At 39.5% G+C, this 27,005-nt stretch overlaps 1 protein-coding gene across 16 annotated transcripts in view; it reads right to left on the bottom strand.

Annotated features, from left to right (window-relative positions):
• LOC311608409 (cell surface glycoprotein CD200 receptor 2-like) overlaps window positions 1–27,005 on the bottom strand; it is a 120,104-nt gene that overhangs the window by 90,963 nt on the left and 2,136 nt on the right. For 3 of the 16 annotated variants that reach the window (XM_084800863.1, XM_084800865.1, XM_084800864.1), the window contains exons 2-3: window positions 12,823–12,882; window positions 10,799–10,858 (exon numbers count right to left, since the gene is read on the bottom strand). In XM_084800863.1, coding sequence (XP_084656989.1) covers window positions 10,799–10,858; window positions 12,823–12,882 — 120 coding nt within the window. Of the gene's footprint in view, window positions 1–1,226; window positions 1,273–1,798; window positions 1,895–3,904; window positions 4,161–4,274; window positions 4,593–5,950; window positions 6,011–8,345; window positions 8,406–10,798; window positions 10,859–12,822; window positions 12,883–27,005 lie in introns of all 16 variants that reach the window. The other 13 variants (XM_084800862.1, XM_084800870.1, XM_084800871.1 and 10 more) reach the window with 12 other exon arrangements.

A 27,005-nucleotide genomic window follows, 5' to 3' on the forward strand; every position in this document is an offset into this window, starting at 1 on the left:
AATATGGCATTTAAAGATGTTTTTATCATTATAAAGATCCTTTGACAACAAGACAAGTTAACTCCTGGCAACACCCTGCCTCAAAGAAGATGATGAGCATCAAAGAACTTCTTTATGGAGATGGCTTCAAATGTGGCAAACGAGCCACTGGGCAAAATGTCCTCATTTCTACCACATACACAGTCCTGCCTAAAAGTAGGCAAGCTTGGATGCAGGCAGAGTCAACAGCCTAACTCTACTAATACAGGGTAAGCAAATCCTCGAAAGGTCCTGCCTCACAAATATGTCTGTCAGATATACTGAGCCAGAAGGCTGAAGATGAGGCTCCAAAGTTATAGAGAGTGTTCAGGCAGTAAACTGTCTCTGTCATTTTTGTTTTCATTTTGGAGGCTGCTAACCTGAGCTTCTGGTTCACTCAGATATTTAAGTTTTATTCTTTCTGAAATCTCTCATGGAGTTGAAGACCAGATAGTTTAGTCTTTCAATTAAGCTTAGTAGGTTAAGGGTCAAGATGTTTTTGGATCAAGATAGATGTTTTAAGTTAATAGAGATGATATGTGATAGATACTGAGAAATTTCATTCAGAAATTTGGACCCAACAAGATAGAAAAGATGTTTAGTTCAAGTCTACCAAATACAGATAGCCAAATCACTGTGAATGTAACATTTATATAATTCCTGATTGTCTCGTGGTTCTTCCTGATGTATGTAGTTTATTTTATTCTATGTAATAATATAAATGTATATGTTAAAAAAGAAACATAATAAAAATCTTTTTAAAAAGGAGAGAGAGAGAGAGAGAGAGAGAGAGAGAGAGAGAGAGAGAGAGAGAAATGGCCGTGGTGCCGAAGAGGGGAAGTCAGAAATTACACACAACCTCATGGAGAAGAAAACACCCATCTTATTTCTCCAGAGATTGCAATCCAAATAGGGCAAAGTGATTAGGATGTGGTTTATCAGATGAAAAAGTTGATTGGATAACATATAGATATAGAAAGATATGGATATAGTTATATATCATAACATACACTACATATTCTCGTAGATCATATTACATGTAATTATAATATATAATATTTGATAGCCGATTATCAGAATAGTATGTCTGACTACTAACAGTGTGAAATCAGAATAAAACATGAATGTTAATATAAACTACAGATTATGCTGCTAGATTTAAGGACATGTGGTTTTAAAGTTTGCAGATGTTCCTTAATTTATCTTACCTCCTCAATAGCTGATGTAGCCTCTGATTTGGGCAGTTTATATTTTCTAAAAAATAAAATAAACAATCTGAAGTGACTGCAGGCAACATTGCTATTTAGAATGAACAGTTAGAGTGTCAAAATGTTCTGACAATTAATATGTAAGTCTCAGTAAATCAGAAATGAACTACCAGAAATGAATGAAATGCACTAATTTGCAGCTACTATAGTAAATTTTTAAAAATCTGGATATTAGACAAGAAAGCAAATTTTTGAGATAGGAGCTCGATGCAATAAAACGTATGTGACACCATCTCTTTGTGACATGAAAAGGATTATCATAGCTATTTTCCCAAATTAAAGATGTTAGCATGTTCTGCCTCTAAGCCCTTACTGGCTTAGTTCACAGTGCTTGCTCATCAGAGAAACTCACTAAACACTGTCACCATGCAAAGTAACCCGTTCTCTCTCCATGTGTCCCCTTTGCTTATGAGAGCATTGTTGTTACTCCTAAGGTACCAGCCAGTCAGTCCCATATTTCTCACTCTTTTCTAGTCCAACAAGGTTGAAGAAAAACATTCATCAGTTAATACCTGAAGCCGCTGATTTTCGAAAGCCAAATGCATCCTATGATGGCCAAAATAACAACGGGCGAGATAATGTATGGAAGGTACTGCGGTCCTGCCTCGCTCCCTGTGACGACCGACAGAAAAGGTTATGGTTCGAAGGTGATGAATCAAGATAATAGTATACTTTTTTTTTTGATAAAATAAAGGAGGAATTCTTGTCTGACACTGAAAGATGCTCAAAAGCAGGTGGTCAGAAAGATCCTGAGCCCTGGGGGTTGGGAGGGCCTACTACTGTTGTTTGCTAAGTGAACATGGTGTCCCACTGTCTCCTATGTATTTATTTTATACTTAGATGTATTTATACTTAGAGATTAATGCTGCCTTCAGTCTTGGTCAGAGAAGCTTCTGTTTGCAGAGGGTGATGGTTAATGCGGGCACCCATAACTGTTCGAGGTGCCGAGAATAAGTAATTGTTGAATGGAGTGTTCAGCTCTAAACACTGGATCTCTACCATCCTAGTTTCAGGGAACATGGAGGAAGGGAGGCCAAAAGAACGTAAGACCCAGAGGATAAGGAGGAGTGTTGCAAAACTCATCCTCCTGCATGAAACAGGCATTGAACTCACAGCAGCAACGGTGACTGCAGGTACAAAATGGGACCTGTCAATGCTCCACAATTGATGGGGGAAAGACTGGAAGCTGTCCTTTCAACTGTACAATTCCCCATCCATGCTCATGTGAGCAACCTGAACTAACTACAATATCATACACACACACATAAATATACACACACACACATAAATATATACACACACTCAAACATACATACACACACATATATACACACACTCAAACATACATACACACACATACATACATACACATACACACATACACACAAAGTGGGGTTCGTGTTGGGAGGAAGGGGTTCAAGGCGATAAGAGAGGATAATGAGAAAAATATGATCAAAATGATAATGTACATATATAGTGCAAAATAAAAAATTTAAAAGAGTAAAACTTGAAAAATGTGTATCAGAACTTTCAGAGACTAAATAAAAGACAGTCTCTTTATTCAAAAAAAATTTAAAAAGAAAATAAGAAATGTCTTCCAAAAAAAGAAATAAAGAAGCAGGAAGTTCTTCTATTACTTGCTGACTTTTCAGACACTAAGAGTCCTGTTTCCTCAGAAAGGACAGAAAGGACTGGCCAAGTACCCAGCAAGTTGGAACATTCTGAATAATATTTAAATTTATACAGAGAAGCTATATTACGCAAAGACTTTGCTCCTAACTGTCATATTGTGTTCTGCAACACAATAGAAAGGAGAGATGTTCTCTTTTTTATCATCATAGCATGAGCTTCAAATGTATAAATGACTTTTGATAAATGTTGGCGTCAGAAGATAAAACAGAAAGATAAGCTGGAATGAGCAGAAATCTGGTTCTCACTTTGAACGACTGCAGGAAGCAAAGAAATCGGGAAGAGAGAAAACACTATTCTCAGTTGTTAAAACACTCTAAAAATATTGATGTATTATATTAAGAATCTCAGAGTTAAAGTCTACACATCATCCCTGAAATATAAAAATATTTTATCGAGGTCCTAAAAAAAAAGTATTTACAGAGGTACAGATAAGAATTATTTAGTACTGGAATTCTTTCTGCCTGATATAAAGTTACAAAATACTTCTCCAACACAGAAGGGCATTTCCTAGCTTTAAAACAATGTCCAAATAAGTGGCATTTCCTGTGTGCAGTCATTCATTACCTACATCTGAAGAGTAAGTTCAATGCCAGGCCCTCTGAAGGAAGGATCAGCCGCCCCTCTGTAACCCCAGCACTCAGGCAGCAGACTAAGGCAGATAGTGAGTTCAAGGGCAGTCTTGGCTACAAAGAGAGATCTTACCTCAGAAGAAGAAAAAGATGAGTAAAACAAAAAAAGAAAAAGAAAAAGAAGATGGGCCTGTGGATAGCTGTAAAAGCAGATGCTGTCAAGCTGGAGAACCAGAGTTCTAGCCCATTGATAGAAGGACATGTCCTCTGGCCTCTGCGTACGAACTATGGAACATAGGTGAACAAACAAATAGAGGGAGAAGGGGAGAGAAAGAACAGGCAGGGCAAAAAAGGTACTCACCACCTCCATTCAGTTCTATGGACAGATTGTGGTTGCCAGTCGAGTGGGAGACAAAGCAGACCACAGCAGACACATTGTCCTGCTCCCAGTGGCATGTGCTCCTGACTGTCACTGTGCCATTGCTGTGTGTTTCCTTCTTAGTGGCACAATCCCCATCTGGAGTCCAAAAGATCTGTGCAGCTGGCTTGCCTGCGATTGCCTCGCACACTACAGTTCTATTTTCCCCTGGAAAAAGGGTTAGATAAGGGGGGACTGTAGAGATAGAAGGGGAAAAAAGATTCAGTGTTGTCACAAATTACAGAGGCATGTGTTTCTAACTAAAATCTGGTGACCTGAAACCCCACACTATGTGACATTCTTACTTACCTAGCACTTGGAGGTCATGTCCTTCTAGGAAATTCCCTTCAGGTGTCGCTATCTCACATGAGTAATACCCATCATGCTCCAGGGCCACTGCACTGATCTGAAGGTCAGGACTCTGGTCAGGTGTGGAAGCCCAAGTGATTCTCCTGTCCACACAGTTGGTTTCATTGGTCTCCTTTGTTTCTACTTTATAGGTTATTTTGCAGGAAGGCTGGCCTCTGGGGGCTATTGTCCATATTATTAATATTGCTTTTATCAATGGAAAAGTAGGACAGCAGAGCAGAGCCTTTGTTCCCATCTGCACAGACACTGTAGTGTTAACTGCACACACACAAAGAGAATGAGAAAAGGAAACCTGGTATGTTAAGTCTGTCCACAGTAGCTTATGTGACCTTACACTAGAACACTGTGTGGCTGATGATTGTATTCCAGAAATATTAGATTTTTCTCAAAATTCTTTGTTTCTGTCTGTTCAATTCAACATAATTAAATACATTATTCATCTTGTAAAATAAAAAATTGGGCTGTAGAGATGGCTCAGTGGTTAAGAGCACTGCCTGCTCTTCCAAAGGACCCTAGTTCAATTCCCAGCACCCACATGACAGCTCACAACTGTCTGTAACTCCAAGATCTGACACCCTCACACCAATGCACATAAATTAAAATTAAATAAAATATTTTTAAAAATCAATGCCTGTGAAGGAGAGAAAAAAACCTGGTTTTGTTATGATTCCAAGTGAGGGATCAGAACAGTTCTGTGAGAGCAGGTGAGGTTAATCCACTAAAAGACAAGCCACCTTGTGCAGGAGTTTGATTGTTGCCAGCTGAAAAGATCCCGTGAACAGACTCTGGGAGGAGATATATAAACGAGCCCAGGACTGGAGGAGGGGCTTTTGGAGACTTGGGAGACTTTTGGCTGTTCATCGCTCCACTTTGAGGTGCTCCTAGAGCGAACCGCTCAAGGGAAGGCTTTGGGGCTGTGGTTCCAGTAGAAGAAATCCTGCTTATTACACCAGGAGAATCGCTCCTCGGAACTCATACTTTTACAGTTTTGTTATTCTTTAATCCTCTTTTCCTATCATTTAGGTTAGTCGGGTTATAAGGGACGTACTCTCAGTTAATAAGTTCATAATAAAATATATTTGTTAAGAGAAAAGTGGGCTACATGCCTGTGTGCTGCACAATCTCGCACCATAAGCCTCACACTTCCTGTACATTGACTTAAAGAGCCAATGATGGATAAAGTTTGCTGAGTGGTGGTTACTCGATAGAATTATCTGTTATAAAAGTCAGTAATGCCACCACTTTAACAGCAGCAGAAATTGCCCATGTATAAGCGTGCTTATTGTAACCATTGCACTAACTATCTCAGCTGTCTTATTTCTGTGTCACTTGCCTCTTTGGACAACTCAAGTCCTCATAAGTCTCATCCAAATAAAGGTTATCTAATTAGATGAAGAAAGAAATGCTTGAGCACAGACCCAGGAGGATGCTAATCCCACAGGCTTTCCATCAAATGTTTGGAGAAAAGCATTCAGGATCCCACACCACATAACACATCTCCAGATTCCTCTTTTCATCTTAAATCTGTCCAGAAGCCAAGGCATTAGCTACTCTTTCTAAGCAAGGTCAATGCTCCATTCCCACTGTGCTGGTCACAAGATAAGGAAGAATATTACCTTCTGCTAAATGTGATGAACTGGTGTGTGCTATTTCATTCCTATGTGTACAACTTGATGCTAGAAAATATTTAAATAGAAGTGTGTAAATATTTAAATTATTGTAAGAAATTTATTCAAAGTTTTATCATCATTGGTACGTCAACATCTTGAAAATTACATTTATAAGATATTAATGAATTATTTTCCATTCATAAGTGACCTTACTCTGCCAGTTTGTAGAGTAGCCCTGCCTTCCTTCTTCCAGCCCCTTGCCAGCAGCAGTGTAGACACTCTACATGAGCTGACCTCATTAAACTCCTTTCTCCAGATGTCATACACTAATTAAGGCCATTTGGTCCAATAATGAACACCTCCCATAGTTGAAGAAACAGCCAGTTTCAAAAAGTGTAGAAACAGAATCACAAAGATTTCATCCTCTCTCTCCCTTCCTGCTTGCCTGCCTTATGACTGAACAACAGGAATGAGGCAGAACAGTAGAAACAGGGTAAGTGTGCTTCCCTCTTTCCACTTTCCTGCTCTATACTTCCTGGAACCTGTTTGTATTCCTTCCTTTAGTTCTGTAGAACTGATCACAATATAATAGTCCCAAGCCAGGTGCACAGAGAGGGAGGCAGGAGAATCATGAATGTCAGAGCTGCTGGCCACACTGTGAATGTGAGGCCAGCCTGGACTGCATACACTATTTTATAAAAAAACAAACAAACAAACAAACAGTCATAATAAACCTCAAACTTGATTTCTTAAACTTTGACTTATAATAGTTTCATGCTTTCCATGCAACAATTAAAGACACAGGAAGGAAAGGATATAATTGTTTGTTATCCTAAGGTACCTATACTACTACGAAGAGCTAGTGTGCTTTTTAACAGTAGGGTTGGACTAATTGTGTATCTCAAACAGAAGCAAAAGAATGTCTATGCTACACAACAAACATACAGAAAATCTAAGGAATTAATGCTAACATCATTCTTGCGCTTTTTATATCAATATACTAAATTTGGAAGTGTGTGTGTGCATGAATATATTTCACATATCTCCAATCCAATAACTGGTCAAATAAGGTAAAAAATGTTTATCACACCAATTATTCCACATAAACTCTTCAGTGTGCTTCAGACATCTGATGACTTGGGATGACTGAATAATTCCTGAACATTTGCATTACATTCAGATTGTAACCTTGTACATACAGATGGTATTCTGTAATTTGATGCAAATAAAAATTGTTATATAGGGAACAAAAGAACATAAAAGGAGGCTGGAGAGGTGGCTCGGTGGACAAGAGCACTGTCTGTTCTTCCAGAGGTCTTGAGTTCATTCCCAGCAACCCCATGGTGGCTCACACCATCTATACTGGAATGTGCTGCCCTCTTCTGGCAGGCAGGAGTACAAGCAGATAGAGCACTCATATAACATAAATAAATATATTTTTTCTCAAAATTCTTTGTTTCTGTTTGTTGACTCTGTCGAAATTAAATACATTTTTCATCTTGTAAAGTAAAAGTTCATTGCCTGTGTACTGCACAACCTAGTACCATCAAATCTCACACCCACACTGACTTCAACAGTCCAAGAGGGATAAAGTTTGCTGAGTGGTATTTACTCAACAAAATTATCCATTAACAGTCACCTGTGACAAAAGTCAGTAATGCCACCACTTGATTTATTTTATTTTATTTTATTAATTTATTCATATTATATCTCAATGGTTATCGCCTCCCTTATATCCTCCCATTCCTCCCTCCCTCCAATTTTCCCCTTATTCCCCTCCCCTATGACTGTGACTGAGGGGGACTTCCTCCCCCTGTATATGCTCATAGGGTATCAAGTCTCTTCTTGGTGGCCTGCTATCCTTCCTCTGAGTGCCACCAGGTCTCCTACTATGGCACCATCCAAGGACAATACAGGCCGTAAACTTCAAACCCCTACCCAGCTCTAGCCAATGGACAGGACATTCTCCACAGTTGAGTGGAGAGTGGGGTCGGACTTTCACACCTACTCTGGTGCCTCATAAATGCCACCACTTTAACAGCAGCAGAAACTGCCATGAGTAAGCCTGCTTATGATAACCATTGCATTAACTATCTCAGCTGTCCTATTTCTATGTCACTTTCCTCTTTGGATTATTCATGTCCTCATAAGTCTCATCCAAATGAATGTCATCTAATTAGATGAAGAAAGAAATGCTTCAGCACAGACCTGGAAGGATGCTAATCCCACAGACAAATGTTTGGAGAGAAGCATTCAAGGTCCCTCACCCCATAACACTCACATCACCAGATTCCTCTACTCATCCTAAATCTGTCCAGCAGCCAAGGCATTAGCTACTCTTTCTAAGCAACGTCAATGCTCCATTCCCCAGTGCTGGCCACAAGATAAGGAAGAATATTACCTGCTGTGATAGGGAATGAACCATTCTCTGTTGTTTGATTCCTATGCGTACAACTTGACTCTAGAAAATATTTAAATTGGAATGTTTAAATATTTAAATGATTGTAACACATTTATAAGTTTTATCATCACTGATATGTCAACATCTTGAAAATTACATTTACAAGATATTAATGAATTATTTTCCATCCATGAGTGACCTTACTCTGCCAGTTTGTAGAGTAGCCCTGCCTTCCTTCTTCCAGCCCCTGGCCAGGTGCAGTGTAGACTCCACAAGAGCTGACTTCGTTAAACTCCTTTCTCCAGATGTCATACCCTAATTAAGGCCATTTGGTCCAATAATGAACACTTCCCATAGTTGAAGAAACAGTCAGTTTCAAAAAGTGTAGAAACAGAATCACAAAGATTTCATCCTCTCTCTCCCTTCCTGCTTGTCTGCCTTGTGACTGAACAACAGGAATGAGGCAGAACAGTAGAAACAGGATAAGTGTGCTTCCCTCTTTCCACTTTCCTGCTCTATAACTCCTGGAACCTGTTTGTATTCCTTCCTTTAGTTCTGTAGAACTGATCACAATTATAAGTTCCAAGCCAGGTGCACAGAGAGGGAGGCAGGAGAATCATGAATGTCAGAGCCGCTGCCCACACTGTGAATGTGAGGCCAGCCTGGACTGCATACACTAGTATATAAAAAGAAACAAAAAAAATAGTTATAATAAATTTCAAACTTGATTTCTTAAACATTGACTTAAAATAGTTTCATGCTTTCCACACAACAATTAAAGACACAGGAAGGAAAGAATATAATTATTTGTTATGCTAAGGTACCTACACTTTACTACGAAGTCCTAGTGTGCTTTTTAATAGTAGAATTGGACTAATTGTGTATCTCAAACAGAAGCAAAAGAAATGTCTATGCTACACAACAACAAACATACAGAAAATCTAAGGAATTAATGCTAACATCATTATTGAGCTTTTTATATAAATATGCTGAATTTGGAAGTGTGCCTCTTACAGGATACTCTATCAGTTCAGCCTACAAGGCTAGTAACTGACACAGAGTCTGAAACATACTTTAAAGCTGTTAGCACTATGCCTGCCAGGCAGAATTTGAACTGATACAAATCTACTGGTAAACTAAACAAACTACTCTAAACCTCATTACATACATATATCCCAAGCACTTGCCACTATGATCCTTAGTCCCTTTCTCTCCCCTGTCCTCTACAACTGTAACCCTCTTCTACCTCTCAACTGTCAATCTTTAGTCAGTCCCCTCTCCAGGAAGTTCCGCCTTCCACTTCTGGTCCTTTTGCCCAGGTGATTGGCTAAGCAGCACTTTATTGACAGTTGTTATATCCACTAAAGACATTCTTCCATGTGTGTTTGCGTGAGTGTGTGTGTGTGTGTGTGTGTGTGTGTGTGTGTGTGTGTGTGTGTACATGTATGTATGTCACATATCTCCAATCCAATAACTGGTCAAAGAAGATACAGAAATGTTTATCACACCTAATTATTCCACATAAACTCTTTAGCATGCTTCAGACATCTGATGGACTTGGCACGACTTACTAGTTTCCCAACATTTGCATTACATTCAGATTGTAACCTTGTACGTACAGATGGTATTCTGTAACTTCATGCAAATTAAAACTGCTATATAGGGACAAACAAACATAAAAGGAGTCTGGAGAGGTGGCTCAGTGGACAAGAGCACTGTCTGTTCTTCCAGAGGTCTTGAGTTCAGTTCCCAGCAACCCCATGGTAGCTCACAACACCTATACTGGAATGTGCTGCCCTCTTCTGGCATGCAGGAGTACAAGCAGATAGAGCTCTCATGCCTAACATAAATAAATACACATTTTTCTCAAAATTCTTTGTTTCTGTTTGTTCACTTTATCAGAATTAAATACATTTTTCCTCTTGTAAAGTAAAAGTTCATTGCCTGTGTGCTGCACAATCTAGTACCATCAAACCTCACATTCACACTGACTTCAACAGTCCATGAGGGATAAACTTTGCTGACTGGTGGTTACTCAACAAAATTATCCGTTAACAGTCACCTGTGACTAAAGTCAGTAATGCCACCACTTTAACAGCAGCAGAAATGCCATGGATAAGCTTGCTTATGATAACCACTGCATAATTATCTCAGCTGTCTTATTTCTGTGTCACTTTCCTCTTTGGACTACTCAAATCCTCATAAGTCTCATCCAAAAAATTAGATGAAGAAAGAAATGCTTCAGCACAGACCTGGGAGGGTGCTAATCCCACAGACTTTCCATCAAATGTTTCGAGAGAAGCATTCAGGGTCCCTCACCCCATAACACTCACATCACCAGATTCCTCTACTCATCCTAAATCTGTCCAGCAGCCAAGGCATTAGCTACTCTTTCTAAGCAAGGTCAATGCTCCATTCCCCAGTGCTGGCCACAAGATAAGGAAGAATATTACCTTCTGCTATACGTGATGAACTGTTCTGTGCCGTTTGATTCCTATGCGTACAACTTGATGCTAGAAAATATTTAAATAGAAGTGTGTAAATATTTAAATGATTTTAAGACAATTATTCAAAGTTTTATCGTTACTGATATGTCAACATCTTGAAAATTACATTTACAAGATATTAATGAATTATTTCCCACTCACTAGTGACCTTACTTTGCCCATTTGTAGAGTAGCCCTGCCTTCCTTCTTCCAGCCCCTGGCCAGGTGCAGTGTAGACACTCCACATGAGCTGACTTCATTAAACTCCTTTCTCCAGATGTTTTCCCCTAATTAAAGCTATTTGGTCCAATAATGAGCACCTCCCATAGTTGAAGAAACAGCCAGTTTCAAAATGTATAGGAACAGAATCACAAAGATTTCATCCTCTCTCTCCCTTCTTGCTTGCCTGCCTTGTGACTGAACAACAGGAATGAGGCAGAACAGTAGAAACAGGGTAAGTATGCTTTCCTCTTTCCACTTTCCTGCTCTATAGGTCCTGGAACCTGTTTGTATTTCTTCCTTTAGTTCTGTAGAACTGATCACAATTATAATAGCCCCAAGCCAGGTGCACAGAGAGGGAGACCAGAGAATCATGAATGTCAGAGCCGCTTGCCACACTGTGAATGTGAGGCCAGCCTGGACTGCATACACTAGTTTATAAAAAGAAACAAAAAAAATGTCATAATAAACCTCAAACTTGATTTCTTAAATATTCACTTATAGTAGTTTCATGCTTTCCATGCAACAATTAAAGACACAGGACAGAAAGAATATAATTATTTGTTCTGCTAAGGTACGTACACCACAATGAAGAGCTAGTGTGCTTTTTAATAGTAGAATTGGACTAATTGTGTATCTCAAACATAAGCAAAGGAATGTCTATGCTACACAACAAACATACGGAAAGTCTAAAAAATTAACGCTAACACCATTCTTGAGCTTTCTATATAAATATGTTAAATTAGGAAATGTGTATGTACATATACATATCTGCAGTCCAATAACTGGTCAAAGAAGATACGGAAATGTCTATCACACCTGATTATTCCACATAAACTCTTCAGTGTGCTTCAGACATCTGATGGACTTGGGACGACTTATTAATTCCCCAACACTTGCATTACATTCAGATTGTAACCTTGTGCTTACAGATGGTATTCTGTAATTTGATGCAAATAAAAATTGCTATATAGGGAACAAAAGAACATAAAAGGGGGCTGGAGAGGTGGCTCAGTGGACAAGAGCACTGTCTGTTCTTCCAGAGGTCTTGAGTTCAGTTCCCAGCAACCCCATGGTGGCTCACATCTATACTGGAATGTGCTGCCCTCTTCTGGCAGGCAGGAGTACAAGCAGATAGAGCACTCAAACATAAAATAAATAAATATATATTTTCCTCAAAATTCTTTGTTTCTCTTTGTTGACTCTGTCGAAATTAAATACATTTTTCATCTTGTAAAGAAAACGTTCATTGCCTGTATGCTGCACAACCTAGTACCATCAAATCTCACTCACACTGACCTAAACAGTCCATGAGGGATAAAGTTTGCTGACTGGTGGTTACTCAACAAAATTATCTGTTAACAGTCACCTGTGACTAAAGTCAGTAATGCCACCACTTTAACAGCAGCAGAAATGCCATGGATAACCCTGCTTACGATAACCGTTGCACTAACTATCTCAGTTATTTTATGTCAATCTCACCTTTCTCTTTGGACTACTCAAGTCCTTATAAGTCTCATCCAAATAAAGGTCATCCAATTAGATGAAGAAAGAAATGCTTCAGCACAGACCTGGGAGGGTACTAATCCCACAGACTTTCCATCAAATGTTTCGAGAGAAGCATTCAGGGTCCCTCACCCCATAACACTCACATCACCAGATTCCTCTACTCATCCTAAATCTGTCCAGCAGCCAAGGCATTAGCTACTCTTTCTAAGCAAGGTCAATGCTCCATTCCCCAGTGCTGGTCACAAGATAAGGAAGAATATTACCTTCTGCTATAAGTGATGAACTGTTGTGTGCCGTTTGATTCCTATGCGTAAAACTTGATGCTAGAAAATATTTAAATAGGAGTGTGTAAATATTTAAATTCTTGTAAGACGTTTAATCAAAGTTTTATCGTCACTGATATGTCAACATCTTGAAAGGTACATTTACAAGATATTAATGAATTATTTCCCACTCACAAGTGACCTTACTTTGCCAGTTTATAGAGTAGCCCTGCCTTCCTTCTTCCAGCCCCTGGCCAGGTGCAGTGTAGACACTCCACATGAGCTGACCTCATTAAACTCCTTTCTCCCGATGTTCTCCCCTAATTAAAGCTATTTGGTCCAATAATGAACACCTCCCATAGTTGAAGAAACAGCCATTTTCAAAATGTATAGGAACAGAATCACAAAGATTTCATCCTCTCTCTCCCTTCCTGCTTGCCTGCCTTGTGACTGAACAACAGGAATGAAGCAGAACAGTAGAAACAGGATAAGTGTGCTTCCCTCTTTCCACTTTCCTGCTCTATAACTCCTGGAACCTGTTTGTATTCCTTCCTTTAGTTCTGTAGAACTGATCACAGTTATAATAGTCCCCAGCCAGGTGCACAGAGAGGGAGGCAGGAGAATCATGAATGTCAGAGCTGCTGCCCACACTGTGAATGTGAGGCCAGCCTGGACTGCATACACTAGTTTATACAAAGAAACAAAAAATAGTCCTAATAAACCTCAAACTTGATTTCTTAAATTTTGACTTATAATAGTTCCATGCTTTCCATGCAACAATTAAAGACACAGGACAGAAAGAATATAATTATTTGTTCTGCTAAGGTACCTACACCACAATGAAGAGCTAGTGTGCTTTTTAATAGTAGCATTGGACTAATTGTGTATCTTAAACAAAAGCAAAAGGATGTCTATGCTACACAACAACAAACATACAGAAAATCTAAGAAATTAATGCTGACATCATTCTTGAGCCTTTTATATAAATATGCTGAATTTGGAAGTGTGTGTGTCCATGTATGTATGTCATATATCTCCAATCCAATAACTGGTCAAAGAAGGTACAGAAATGTTTATCACACCTAATTATTCCACATAAACTCTTCAGCGTGCTTCAGACATCTGATGGACTTGGGATGACTTATTAATTCCCCAACATTTGCATTACATTCAGATTGTAACCTTGTGCTTACAGATGGTATTCTGTAATTTGATACAAATAAAAATTGTTATAAGGGTTAAAAAAAGAACATAAAAGGAGGCTGGAGAGGTGGCTCAGTGGGCGAGAGTACTTTCTGTTCTTCCAGAGGTCTTGAGTTCAATTCCCAGCAACCACATGGTGGCTCACATCATCTATACTGGAATATGCTGCCCTCTTCTGGCATGCAGGAGTACAAGCAGATAGAGCACTCATACATAAAATAAATAAATAAAATCTTTTTTTAAAAAAGAATATAAAACGATACAACAACAACGACAAATTTGTCATTAGCTACAAGATGGGTAGAACTAGAAGACAAGCTGTTAAGCAGAATAAGCAAGCACAGCAAGATAAGTAACGTGTGTTACTGTACGTAAAAGCAAAATAAACCCTGAGACCTGAAGTAAAAGTAGGGTTACAGCAGACTAGAAATGGTGTGAGGAGGGGAGGAGCTGTGATAGAAAAAGAAATGTCTTCTTTCTTTACTTTATTCAGAATAGAGGATGTATTATAAACAACAAAGCTACAGCCAAAATTGATTCTCTCATAAAATAGATTCTAATTATGGCTTCCCTTCCCTAAGTCCTTCCATATCCTCCCTACCTACCCAAATCCACCTCTCTCTCTCTCTCTCTCTCTCTCTCTCTCTCTCTCTCTCTCTCACACACACACACACACACACACACACACACACACACACACACACTAGAAAACAAATACCAACCATCTAAAAAATAATAATAGTAATAAAATAAAGTCAAAACAAACTATAATAGGACAAAACAAACAGGAAAAGGGAGAGAGCTAACTCTTTATGAACTGACCTCTGACCACTACCTGCACACCATGATAAGCACACATGCACATACCACACACACCCGCACCCGCACCCGCACCCGCACCCGCACACACACACACACAGGTACACACATACATATGAAGGCATACTGATACTAATGTGTGCACAGGAATAATTATAATTTAAAAACATTAGGAGCTAAAAATATAGTTCAGTAATTAAGAGCCCTTCTTACTCCCTTCTTACAAACACACATAAATAAAAATAATTTTAAACTAGTTTTGTTTTGTTTTGTTTTCGAGACAGGTTCTGTCTATGTAGCCCTGTCTGTCCTGGAACTCACTACGTAGAACAGGCTGGTCTTGAACTCACAGAGATCCACCTGTCTTGGCTTCCAATGTTCTGAGATTAAAGGAGTACACTACCAGGAAATTACATCTCAGCCCAGACAGAATGACCCTCATAAAAAAAAAAAAACCAAACAAACAAACAACAAATGTTTCGGGTATATAAGGAAAGAGGAACCCTTATCCGCTCTTGACAAAAGTAAAAACTAGGGCAGGCACCCTGGAAATCACTGCAGATGCCCCTTGGGAAGCTAAACGTGGGTCCCAGCTACAGCACTCCTGGACATTTACCCGACGCTCTCTGTTCATGGTGTCTGTCGCTTCTCTTTTTACCTCAACAAGGACATGGAATCAGCCTGCGTGAATGGATTAGCTGAAACGAAATATATAGGCATACACAACTTTGTTCAGCTGTATGGAAAAATGCAATTCACAGGAAGATGGATGGAACTAGAAAGTATATTCACTGAGGTAGGCCAGGCTCAGAAAAACAAATGCCATCTCACCTCTCCCACACGTGGCTCCCAGCCTTTTACTTTTCGATGTATATCCGGGTAGGAGGAAATATGGGTAGAGGCCAGGACACTAGAAAGGAGCCAATCTGACTCGGGGTGTGGGCCAGGCAAGGCTTTAAGGAAAGGGGCGGGAAAGACAATAAAAGAAAGCGGAAGAGGAAATAAGTGGGGAGCAAGGGGTTACTAAAACAAAGTGTATTTTTAAAATCTCATTTGTAAACTTGATGCTCTATCAGCTAATTTTAAAATAAAGTATCATTTTTTTTTTATTTGTGTTAAGGGAAAAACTGAGAAACACAGTTTTATAAAAATAACATTAAACAATGTAAGCATGTATCAGAACATCATGTGCCTCAGATTTAAGAGTTTTTTTATCTTAATATTAGCGTACATAGGCTAAATTAAACTTAAAGCATAAGAAAAAATATTTGAAATTCAGAACCAAGTATTTAAAGTATATTTACTCAATTTGGAGACAATTACACCTACTTTTGCTGAACCAGTGGAATGTATATACTTATTTATCAAATTAACATAACAGGCGGTAAACCTTAAACCCCTACCCAGATCTAGCCAATGGACGGAACACTCTCCACAGTAGAGTGGAGAGTGGGATATGACTTTCTCACATACTCTGGTGCCTCACCTTTGACCATGTCCCCTGGAGGGGGAGACCTGATGGCACTCAGAGGAAGGACAGCAGGTTACCAAGAGGAGACTTGATACCCTATGAACATATAGAGGGGGAGGTAATCCCCCTCAGTCACAGTCATAGGGGAGGGGAATAAGGGGAAAATGGGAGGGAGAGAAGAATGGGAGGATACAAGGGAGGGGATAACCATTGAGATGTAACAAGAATAAATTAATAATAATAAAAAAACAATTAAAATTTCAAGAATTAAAATAGCATTTTTTAACGTTATAATATCAAACAATTCAAAGTATCATTTTATTAAAAAAGAAACACGAAGTTTTAACGCATGTACCATCACCATACACAGCCACACATATGTGCTACAAATCCACGCAAAACGAAGACCGTGGTGCTGAATAAAAGTAGTGTTCAAATACAGAGGGAAGAGACCTTTCCCGCCAAGCCAACGACGTCATGGGAGAGAATGCTTTTTTACTTTACTGTTAGAGAAACGTCTTGGTAACTCTGAGCTGCTAGCAGCAAAAGTTTCCTTCCTCAAGTCCTCTTTGTCATACGCCTGAGCAAGCAAATGCCACCCACACAGGACACACTGCTAAGGCATGACTGTGCAAACCCAGGCTCCAGAGAGGCTTCCTCGGTGACAGAAAAAGGCACATGACTTCCTTGTGAGGTTAAACAATTTTCATCTGTTGCAAAATGTTGCATTTTTTTAATACAATCAAAAAAAAAAAAACTAAAGGGAAGCATTTCTGAACTATCAACATTAACAGGCCCTGGCTCAGGAGCCGTTATTAGCCCAAACCAAGCACAAGTGTGCCATAGTCAAGCAGCTAATGCTGCTGTTAGTAGTCACTTATTATTCCTAATGCGTAAAAATGAGAAGCAAAATGTTAAGGCTTTCCTCCTTTTCACTCATTAGCAGGCGTTTTAGAGGAATGCAAACTTGTGATTGAAGATCTAATAAACAAACTTAATATTAAAACTTTTTAATCAGCCACAAACTGTAGGTTTTTTAAATGAAACTATGAATTCATAACTGTATTACTGGAAAAAATGAACTTATCATGAACTTCAGAACCTACCATTTTCATTTGTTATGGAACACAAAAAATATGCATCAGAATTAGTGGAACTACCTAAGGAAAACTTAAGTAAAAGCATTTCTGTCTTGATCATCTTTAAATTTCAAACTTCGTAACTGTTTTCTTTCGACCCTTAGTAACCCTTCAGGCTCATTCCAATACACTGAGAGCTGAGCCTTAGGTGTGGCTGGCAGCCATGTCTAATGGCTAGAGAATATGAGAGAGGGGGGAAGTTTTGCTTCTTTCTTTTCCTTTGAACGTTTTACATAATTAGGTGGACTATGGTGCGTTGCTTTCCCATCTGAAGCACAGGGAGTGTTGTTTATTTATTATACAAAAGAGGAATAAATAGAATATAAAAGTACATTGCAACCCGAGGTGGTAAATCTATGGGAATCATGGCTACACCTCTCAAAAGATTCAAGGTTTCATTTTATTTTATTTACTCATTTATCCTGAGACAGGGTGGATCTTTGTGATCCTGGCTGGTCTGAAGCTTGCCACATAGACCAGGTTCTCCTCAAACTCACAGAGATCCACTTTCCTCTGCCTCCCGAGTACCGGGTACACCAGGATCACGGTTTTATCTTAAATGAATGCAACTTTATGATTCACCTCTTCATCATAAAAGATCCAGAAAGTGAGATGGCATTGGCAGACGCATTTATCTAGCTCTATTAAGACCGTTATTAAGCTCTGCTGCGGGGTGACTTTTGCTACCCACAAGAATAACAAGGTCACTATGGTGCGTGGAGCTCCAGGCTCGAGTAAAGGTTATTAATGTGGTAACTGTAACTGTGACTTAGTGAACGGTTGGGTTTTGGTTTTTTTGTTTGTTTGTTTTTGTTTTACATTTTATAAACTACATGTTGTAGTTGAAGGTTAGAAAAGTGGTGCTTTTTCCAAGATATTTTTAAGTAATAAATGGGATGAGATGAAAGATCATTGAATTGTAGGATTAAATTGCCAGTTTTTCAAAGGTTCTCAGGCTAAGATCATCATTATCCAAATATCTTCACTGTATTCTCCTTTGATGCAGGGGTTTTTCACAGTATGATATGAAAGAGTGGTGGAAGTCTGTGATGGCTAGCCTGAATATCTAACACACACACACACACACACACACACACACACACACACACACACTGCATACATGCACAGAAACCACATACAAACAAAAAAAACCATATGGATTACTCTTTACCCCTAATATAAAAATAAAATAAGCCAAAAGCTTAAACACGAACAACAAAAATAATAATATATATGTATACATACACATACACATATTTATGTGCGGGTGGGAGATGACTTTGGCTTTTGAGTTTCAAACAGTATATATGATGACTGGGATCTTACTTTTCTAGGCCTAACGAGTTTCCTGGGATGCAGCAATTTTAATTCTAAATACAGAAGAAGAAAAAAAGAAAGGAGTTCCACATAAACTGAGATGGTTCATCTGCACTGAGCAATTAAAAGCAATTATAAAGCAGAATATTCAATATTCTTGTTAGGCACAACACACAAAAAAAGTAAAATATACATTATTATTCAGAGCAGTACATATATAGGATGCTGAACAAACAGTGAGGGAGACAACCATTGTGCAGAGGGAACGGTTACCTCAGGAGAGGGCTGCTGCTGCTAGAACAGAAGCTGCAGGGAGCACAGCTGGGGAGGGACTCAGCCTACTTCTGAGTTTACTTAGGTCCTTAACATACAATTTGCCCTTAATATTTGCACATATTATACGTTATATAACATATTATATGCTAACATGGAAGGAAATTAAAATAATTGCAAATAAATAAAAGCGTATAAATTAGTATGTATTGTTTTTAATATTTTTAGCCTAATTGGCACAATTGATCTGGGAATTTGTTTTCTATTCCTAGTCTTTAGTTCTTCATTTAAAATATCAACCTAGTAGCAGACAACACTTACCTAGGTGTTAAGTAACAAACAATTGGATAGAAGCCCAAAGTTATAGCAAACACAAAGGAGAGAAAACATCAAAATCCAAGGCAGAAAATCAACCAATATCAGTTCTTATCCCTGCAATCTTACATGGGTTTCTGAGAACCTTGGTTGCTTAATTACACACGTGAGACCTGGGACATTGAAACTCCTGTTGGCAAGGGTCGTTAGTTAGGTTGCTAGTGAACGTAACTAAGGGGAATGGCTAGCATGTGGGGAAAATAAAGTCGGGTTCCTACCTCACTCCTCAGACAAAAGAAAAATATTTAAATATAATTTTTTAAAGCACAGGTAATTTGGGTTTTGGGGGGATGGTTTTTTGTTTGTTTGGTTGGTTGGTTGGTGGGTTTTTGTTTTGTTTTGTTTTGTTTTTAAACAGGGTTGACAATGGATAAGACATTACACTGGAAGAGCTGCAAGGCTTCCTAGGATGCGAGAGTTTAAGTACTGAAACCAGGTAGAAAGTTCCAGGTAAAATGAAACAGTTGATTTTAACCAGAAACTTTCCTAACCCCCATAGAAAACTGAAAACCTAAATACAAATAGTGAAATATTTGACTCTAGAATTTAAATCCTTTGAATAGCCAAAAAAAAAATCATTAAAAGATTGCCAAGGAAAATTGTAGAGATTCACAACATTTATGATGAACAAAGGCCAGTTTTCCTCAGAACATATACAGAAAGCATACAAGCAATTTGGGAAAAATTTGGAAAAACTGAATGGAAGAAAACTGGACAAAAGACAGAAATATCTTGACAAAAGATTTAACAAGATGTTGAACAATTCTGCCAATCAAATGGAAGAGATCAAATAAACCACCCAGCTGGTTTACAAAATGAAGACATGAAGAAATGATTACAAAAACAAACCTTAAGACACAAGAATTCAAACAACAAATTTAATGGATAGATAAAATTTAGAAAGCAAACAATAATTGTGGTGAATAATAAATCTTATCCCAGTTTCCACAGCAAAGTAGTCATTTGTGTCAGCTACTTGTGCCAACTGCTAATTAGAGCCATCTTGCTGTGCCTTAAATAAGAAAGAGAGAAAGAAGAAAAAAAGAAGAGAAAAGAAACCACTTACTGTCAAATAATGAAAGCTAGTTAAGGGAGAAAAACATGTTCCCCGACAAAAAATAAAGACTATAGACATGTGTAGCCATGACTGTGAGGGATAGTGGACAGTGAATACATACTGAACAGATCTATAGATTCACATATTCAAAGTCATCTGATAAAATGCTAAATCTAGTATTGTTCTCATTTCTCAAAAAACTGAAAATGGCCAAAATGTCAATCTGTAGAGTTCTAACTAAATGTCATGAAACAGTGTACGTGGAAGTTATTTGAAAACTATAAAGGAATCATTTTTAAATGTTTACGAATACAGGCTGTACTAAAAAAAAAAAAAACAAAAAAAACAAAAAACCTTCAGTTACTTTGTTGGACCTAATCTTCCTAGCAAGTCTAGACACTAGATTAAGGATTTGCAGCAAAATCTCCTGAGTTAACTACTAACTGGCAGCTAACTGAAAGTTTTAAAAATATAATACAAACTAGCCAAGAGAGACTTCAAGCTAGCTCAAGCCCGTAAACTGTCAAGTCTGTCTGTGTGTGGTATGGAAATTAGAGAAAAGGTCAAACCCAGACCTTTAAAATCTGTGTACCTGGGGCTCTGTTGGTGCCTATGAACTTGACAAAACCATGCAGCGAAGCAGAAAAGTACAAAGTCCAGAAATAAGATGTAAAGGATCTAGATTGAGTTAAATGGGGGACATTTTTTGAAATAAGAACTTTATGATTTGGCAGTAAGAATTTCAGTGATAGCCCTTAAGATCTGTAAGGAAGCCATCTTTAGTAGATAGGAGCAGAAACCAACCAAAAAGGGGCCTGGGGAGCGGAGAGGATTGGGTCAACAAAATGGAGGCTTAGATAAGGATTCTTCCCCAGATAAGACGGAAGCCATGAGACCTTGACTTGGTTTCCTGTTCATATCAAACTTGGGGAAAAGATGTAGCAATACCCTGGTGCTTGAGGGTTGCACAAGTGTCTAAGGCAGGGGAAGACAAAGAGTGAGTGTAGGTGCAAAGAGCTAGGACATGAATGAATGAAGAAAGCTAACAGAGAAAACAGGATCCTAGATGTACTGGGGTATGAGGCAGAAAGAAAACGGTTTTCCTTTTGAAGAGACCTAAGAGTGTAGATTACAGATGCAGGAGGGAGTAAGGCCAGTCAAGGCAAGTGATGGTTAAGGAGCTTACTGTCCAGTAGCTTGTGGAGCTTTAGGCAGGCTGGGATGAAAGAAGCAAGGTGTCAGATGCCTTGCCACTGGGAGGTTCAAGTCTGCACTGTCAGATGAGTCCACCAGAAATGAGCTACTCTCCACTGACCGTGGTACAACAGGGATAACCCAGGGAGCAAAGAAACTAACAAAGACCTAGGCAGTACTCTTAACCCAGCTCTACCCAGCATCACTACAGAAGTTCATGAAAACCCAGATGCCTGGACCAGTGAAAACCTGAGTATCCATAGCAGGTTAGGCTCCATAGGAGACTGGTGTGGCACATCTTGGTGGTAGTGGTGGTAGTGGTGGTGGTGGAGGTGGTGGTTTGTTTGATTGTTTGAGACAGGGTTTATCTTGTACCCCTGGCTGTCCTGGAACTCACTCTGTAGACCAGGCTGGCTTTGAACTCAGAGATCCACAGGCCTCTGCCTCCTGAGTGCTGGGACTAAAGGTATGTGCTACCATAGCCTGGTTCTGTGTGGCACATCTTAAAAGTACTGGGTTACAGCAGGCCCTGAGCAACAGCTAAGACGGAACCAAGTGAGGTTTGCTTTGGAAATAAAAATAGCAAGACTTAATCATTTAGAATCTACCAGTATTTACCACTTCAACTTTTTTTGTTGACACCTTAGAAAGGAACACAGAAGCAAATGTTCCTGTAGAGTGCAATAAATAAGTTTGACAGTCAGATGCGTTTCAGGATAAAGTAAGAAAATATCAAAAGAAAGGGAAGTTGCTAAATGCCTGAAAGCTGCATGAACACACGTAGATCAGAAAGATATTTTTACTGAGTCACCACATTGTCTCAGAGAGTATCCTTAGTACCCTCCTGGGTTTACCACTGTTCGGGGGAGGGGGCAGGATGGATTCTGAGGGGGCGGGACAAGAATAGACTCTGCTCTTCCCTTCTTGCTTGAGCCCTTTCTTTGCTGCCTAACTTCTAGAATGAGTGGTTGGAGCTCTGCGCATCGCTTTTCCTCCCACTCACTTCCCCAGCAGCGCCAACAACCTCTCTGTTCCCCAACCTTCTCCTCAAACTGCATCTTGAAGGTCGCCAGTATCTTCAGTTAAATCATGTCTTCAAGGCAGTAGTTGTGCACCTGGTTGCTTGGCTGGGTTTTTATACTGGGGAAGTTCGGATCAAAGTGAAATTATTTGTATTAAGGATTATTTTTTTAAATAAATTTCTTAAAAAATAAAATAAAATTAGAAGATTATGACAGACAGGAATCTCATACTTATGTGTGGTAAAAAAGAGCTGCCGTGACTCTGTAAAACCTTGCATAAAGGTCACAGTTTGTTACCTTACACAGAAAATAAAAGACAGTTACCCAACCACTATGGAAAAACATGGGCAGACCCCACTCCTGTCATGAGTCCTTGTAGCCAGGGATGATAGTCTGAAAACAGCCTGTGCAACCCTTTTCTTTTCACCTTTAAAAACTTCCCTGGCTTCTACCTCTTTAAATACACACATAGTCGACTATGACACGTACTGCCAGTATGATGCTACTCCTAAACATATTTACCAATCTTTGGAGTGTCTCTCTCTGTCTCTCTGTCTCTCTATCTGTCTGTGTGTGTGTGTGCATGTGTGTGTGTGTGTGTGTGTGTGTGTGTGTGTGTCTTTCTCTCTCTCTCTCTCTCTCTCTCTCTCTCTCTCTCTCTCTCTTTCTGCTCTCTAAGTTAACAACAGACATCATCACTTTCTCCTTCTGAAGCCCCTTTCTTCACCTCCACTGCAACACCTACACATTTCCTCTCTGTCTCCTTCCCTACCTACTGTAATACCCTCTCTGCAAGCTACCTTCTCCACCGGCACCTTGGGTGGGTGTCCTTCCAAGAGTCAGCTGCTCCTATATCTATCTTAGCTAGTTAGTTAGTTGGTTAGTTGGTTAGTTAGTTAGTTAGTTAGTTAGTTAGTTAGTTAGTTTTGTTTTTGTTTTGTGAGACAGGTTTTCTCTGTGTAGCCCTGGCTGTCCTGGAACTTACTCTGTAGAACAGGCTGGCCTTAAACTCACAGTTCCTCCTGCCTCTGCCTCTGCCTCTGCCTCTGCCTCTGCCTCTGCCTCTGCCTCTGCCTCTGCCTCTGCCTCTGCCTCTGCCTCTGCCTCTGCCTCTGCCCCTGCCCCTTCCTCTGCCTCTGCCTCTGCCTCTGCCTCTGCCTCTGCCTCTGCCTCTGCCTCTGCTGGGACTAAAGGCATGTGCTGCCACCACCCAATCACTTCTATTTTTTAAAAGCATTTTTGTTTATTTGCTTGTTCACTTGAGACAAGGTCTAACTATGCAGCCTAGGCGGACCATATGGCCTGGCTTACCAGCCTAAATGCAGAGACTGCAGGCGTGCACCACCACCCATGGTCTTTCGTTGTCTACTCTTCTCTCTATGAATCTTCTCCCACTATCCTTCCCATCATCCAGAATTGCTGCTAAGTCTTCACCCTGTTGATTCCCTCATTCTAGTCATACCTCAGCTCTCTTGCTCGTTCTGTGTGTGTGTGTGTGTGTGTTTGTGTGTGTGTGTGTGTATGTGTGTGTGTGTGTGTGCATGTGTGTGTGTGTGTGTGTGTGTGTGTGTGTGTGTGTGTGTCTGTGTCTGTGTGTGTGTGTGTGTGTGTTTCACTATCCTGGAGAGCTCATCTCACATTTCTACCGTATAGCTCTGCCATCTTCACCTTATCTGTTACTTCCTTGGAGCAGCATTCCTGGCCCTCAGATAAGATCAGATTTACCGATTACATTTTATACCATCCTGTATTCTCCCCACAGATTTTATGTTCCTTATTTTTAAGAATTTATATAATAATAATATCTATCTTCCTACCAGATTCTAAGCTCCAAGAAAGTAAGATCAATTGCTGTATTTTTAAGTGCTGGAGCTTCATTTAAAGCCTGTATTTGGCAAACCAATGCTCTACCACCGAGCTACATCCCCTGCTCCTCTACCTGTTTCTTCATTAAGCATCTCCAGTAGAAAGCACAGTGACTGGCACATGGAAGAACGCTCTCTTACTTACTGCCTGACCAAATGACCAAGCCTCATTTTAGGTGTAACTTATTTTTCCTAAATAAAAATCTCAAGCCTTTAGCTGCTATTGTTCCTCTCTTGAATGTCACTGTCATTTTCAGTGCATGACATATAAAACCAGGGGTGTACACACACACACACACACACACACACACACACACACACACACACACACACGCCACAGCTCTTTCCCTACTGGAGAGCTGTTCCAAGCCAACTCATCCACTGAACGGTGAGACACCATTGTCCCCAGTTCTTGAACATGGTTAGTCTATTTTGGTCCATGTACAAAATGGAAGAACTAATGTGGAGGTGTCTTGCGTCCTTCCTGTCTGAAAAGCCTGTATCTCTGTGTATTGTCATACCTATTTGTTTCATAAATGAGGAAATAGTGTCTAAAGAGGTTATGCAATTCCTTAAAGATGAAAATTACCACAGATTAAATGTGGTGAGAACCCAGAATGAGGACAAAATGTTGAAAAGAGTCCTAGAAGATAGAAGATTAAATTCTGAGAATAGATGTGACTGGCAGGCTGACTTCTCATTAGAGTTTTTAGGTGCTAAGGAGGAGAAGGGGGTCCTAATCTCAACCCATAACTCTACACAATATTCTAGACGATATATGCTTTAATCATGAAATTAAAATAAAAGTTTCAGACATAAAAATAGTTATTTTCATATAAAAGAAAACTGAGAGAACTTCTTGGCAGCAAAGAGTAAAATAAAAATTAAAGATATAAAACTGACTTGGCGAATATGACCAGACAGAGACTTAAAATTTCAGGAAGGAATGAAGAATATAAGCGATGGAAACTACGGTGCGTATCTAGATGTGCCACCCAGAATCCCCTTCAGGGACAGGCCTTGCTCCTATGACGGAGAGCGCTGCCGGCTGACAGCCCTCAGTTGTCAGGGACTTCAAAGGACCAAAGATGTAGGAAGGTCTGTACACAAAACCCTAGCTAAGTCTGACTCCAGGAAAAGCTGCCACCACAGCATCAGTAGTTCAGAGCAGCAGAGATGCTCAAAGAAAATCACTTCTTTCTAAGAGGAAGAACTGCCCGCTGTTCCTCAGGGCTGGGACTTCTTCATGATACTTTCCTTAAACACAAATAAGACTGCGTTCTCAGAGCAGAGCCTAGGTTTTCAGGCATGCAAGGCACGTGAACTCTGTGTATGAAAACCTTGAAATTCTTTGCTTAGTGTTAATGCATGAATGATGCGAGTTCTTGGGGGGGGGGAGAATGAAATCATAAGCAATTCTCATAAAGACTGCATGTGTTTGTGATATTTATCCTGTCATGGATGGCGATTATTCCTTAGGAAGTATTAGCATCCTTCAGTCCAGAGCTACATGACACCCACCGTCCTGCTCCCTAGACCCAGTCAGGAGCTAACAAATGGGAGTCAGAGGCATCCAGGGAGGAGACAAAAAAAAAAAAAAAAAAAAAGCTCCTCGGGAGGCAGAGGCAGGGGGATCGCTGTGAGTTCGAGGCCAGCCTGGTCTACAAAGTGAGTCCAGGACAGCCAAGGCTACACAGAGAGACCCTGTCTCAAAAAACCAAAAAAAAAAAAGCTCATTACTGCTGATAACATTTTAAAGACTATATAGATTAATTCTTCAGACACGCTAGATCCCGTTGTCTCATAGAACCTCCTGTTACACACACTTCCTCCCAATTCCCTTCTCTGCCCAAACCTGTCAGTCAAGGCCCCCTTCCCATAACACATCAACACCCGTAACAATATCAACACCTGTAACACTATCAACACCTGTAACACTATCAACATCATATGGTTTTACTATTCTTTGAGTTTTTTATTTTGATATTTTCTGATTGTAAATGTTCCTTAAGGGTTTCATTTTATTTTCATCTCTCTCATTTAGATTGCTTAAAACTTTTAGTCAGTATTCTTGTATAACACACACACACACACACACACACACACAATTAGTATTTTTATTTGACAGAATCTTGAGCATTAATGGGAGCAGAGAAAAACACTCCCATGCGTTTTGCTAATAAGCAAATTTACAGCTACCACCAACTTAAAAAAGGAAGATGGGACTGATGTTTATGAGGACAATTCCTTGCTTTTCTGAAGCTGCTTTTAATCTCTACAGGTCTCATTGTGTCTCCTCTTATTAGTGCCTGCCCCCTAGTGGAAGGTAAGGAAATGAGTAAATTACGAAGAAAACAGTTGGCTCCTTAAAAAAAAAAAAAAAAACTCACATTGGCAAAATCAGTAACTTCAATAAAAGGTGGAATGACTTCAGTCAGGGCATGAAAC

Source organism: Acomys minous (assembly GCF_964271855.1).
Source record: "Acomys minous genome assembly, chromosome: 11".
In the NCBI taxonomy this organism is placed as follows: domain Eukaryota; kingdom Metazoa; phylum Chordata; class Mammalia; order Rodentia; family Muridae; genus Acomys; species Acomys minous.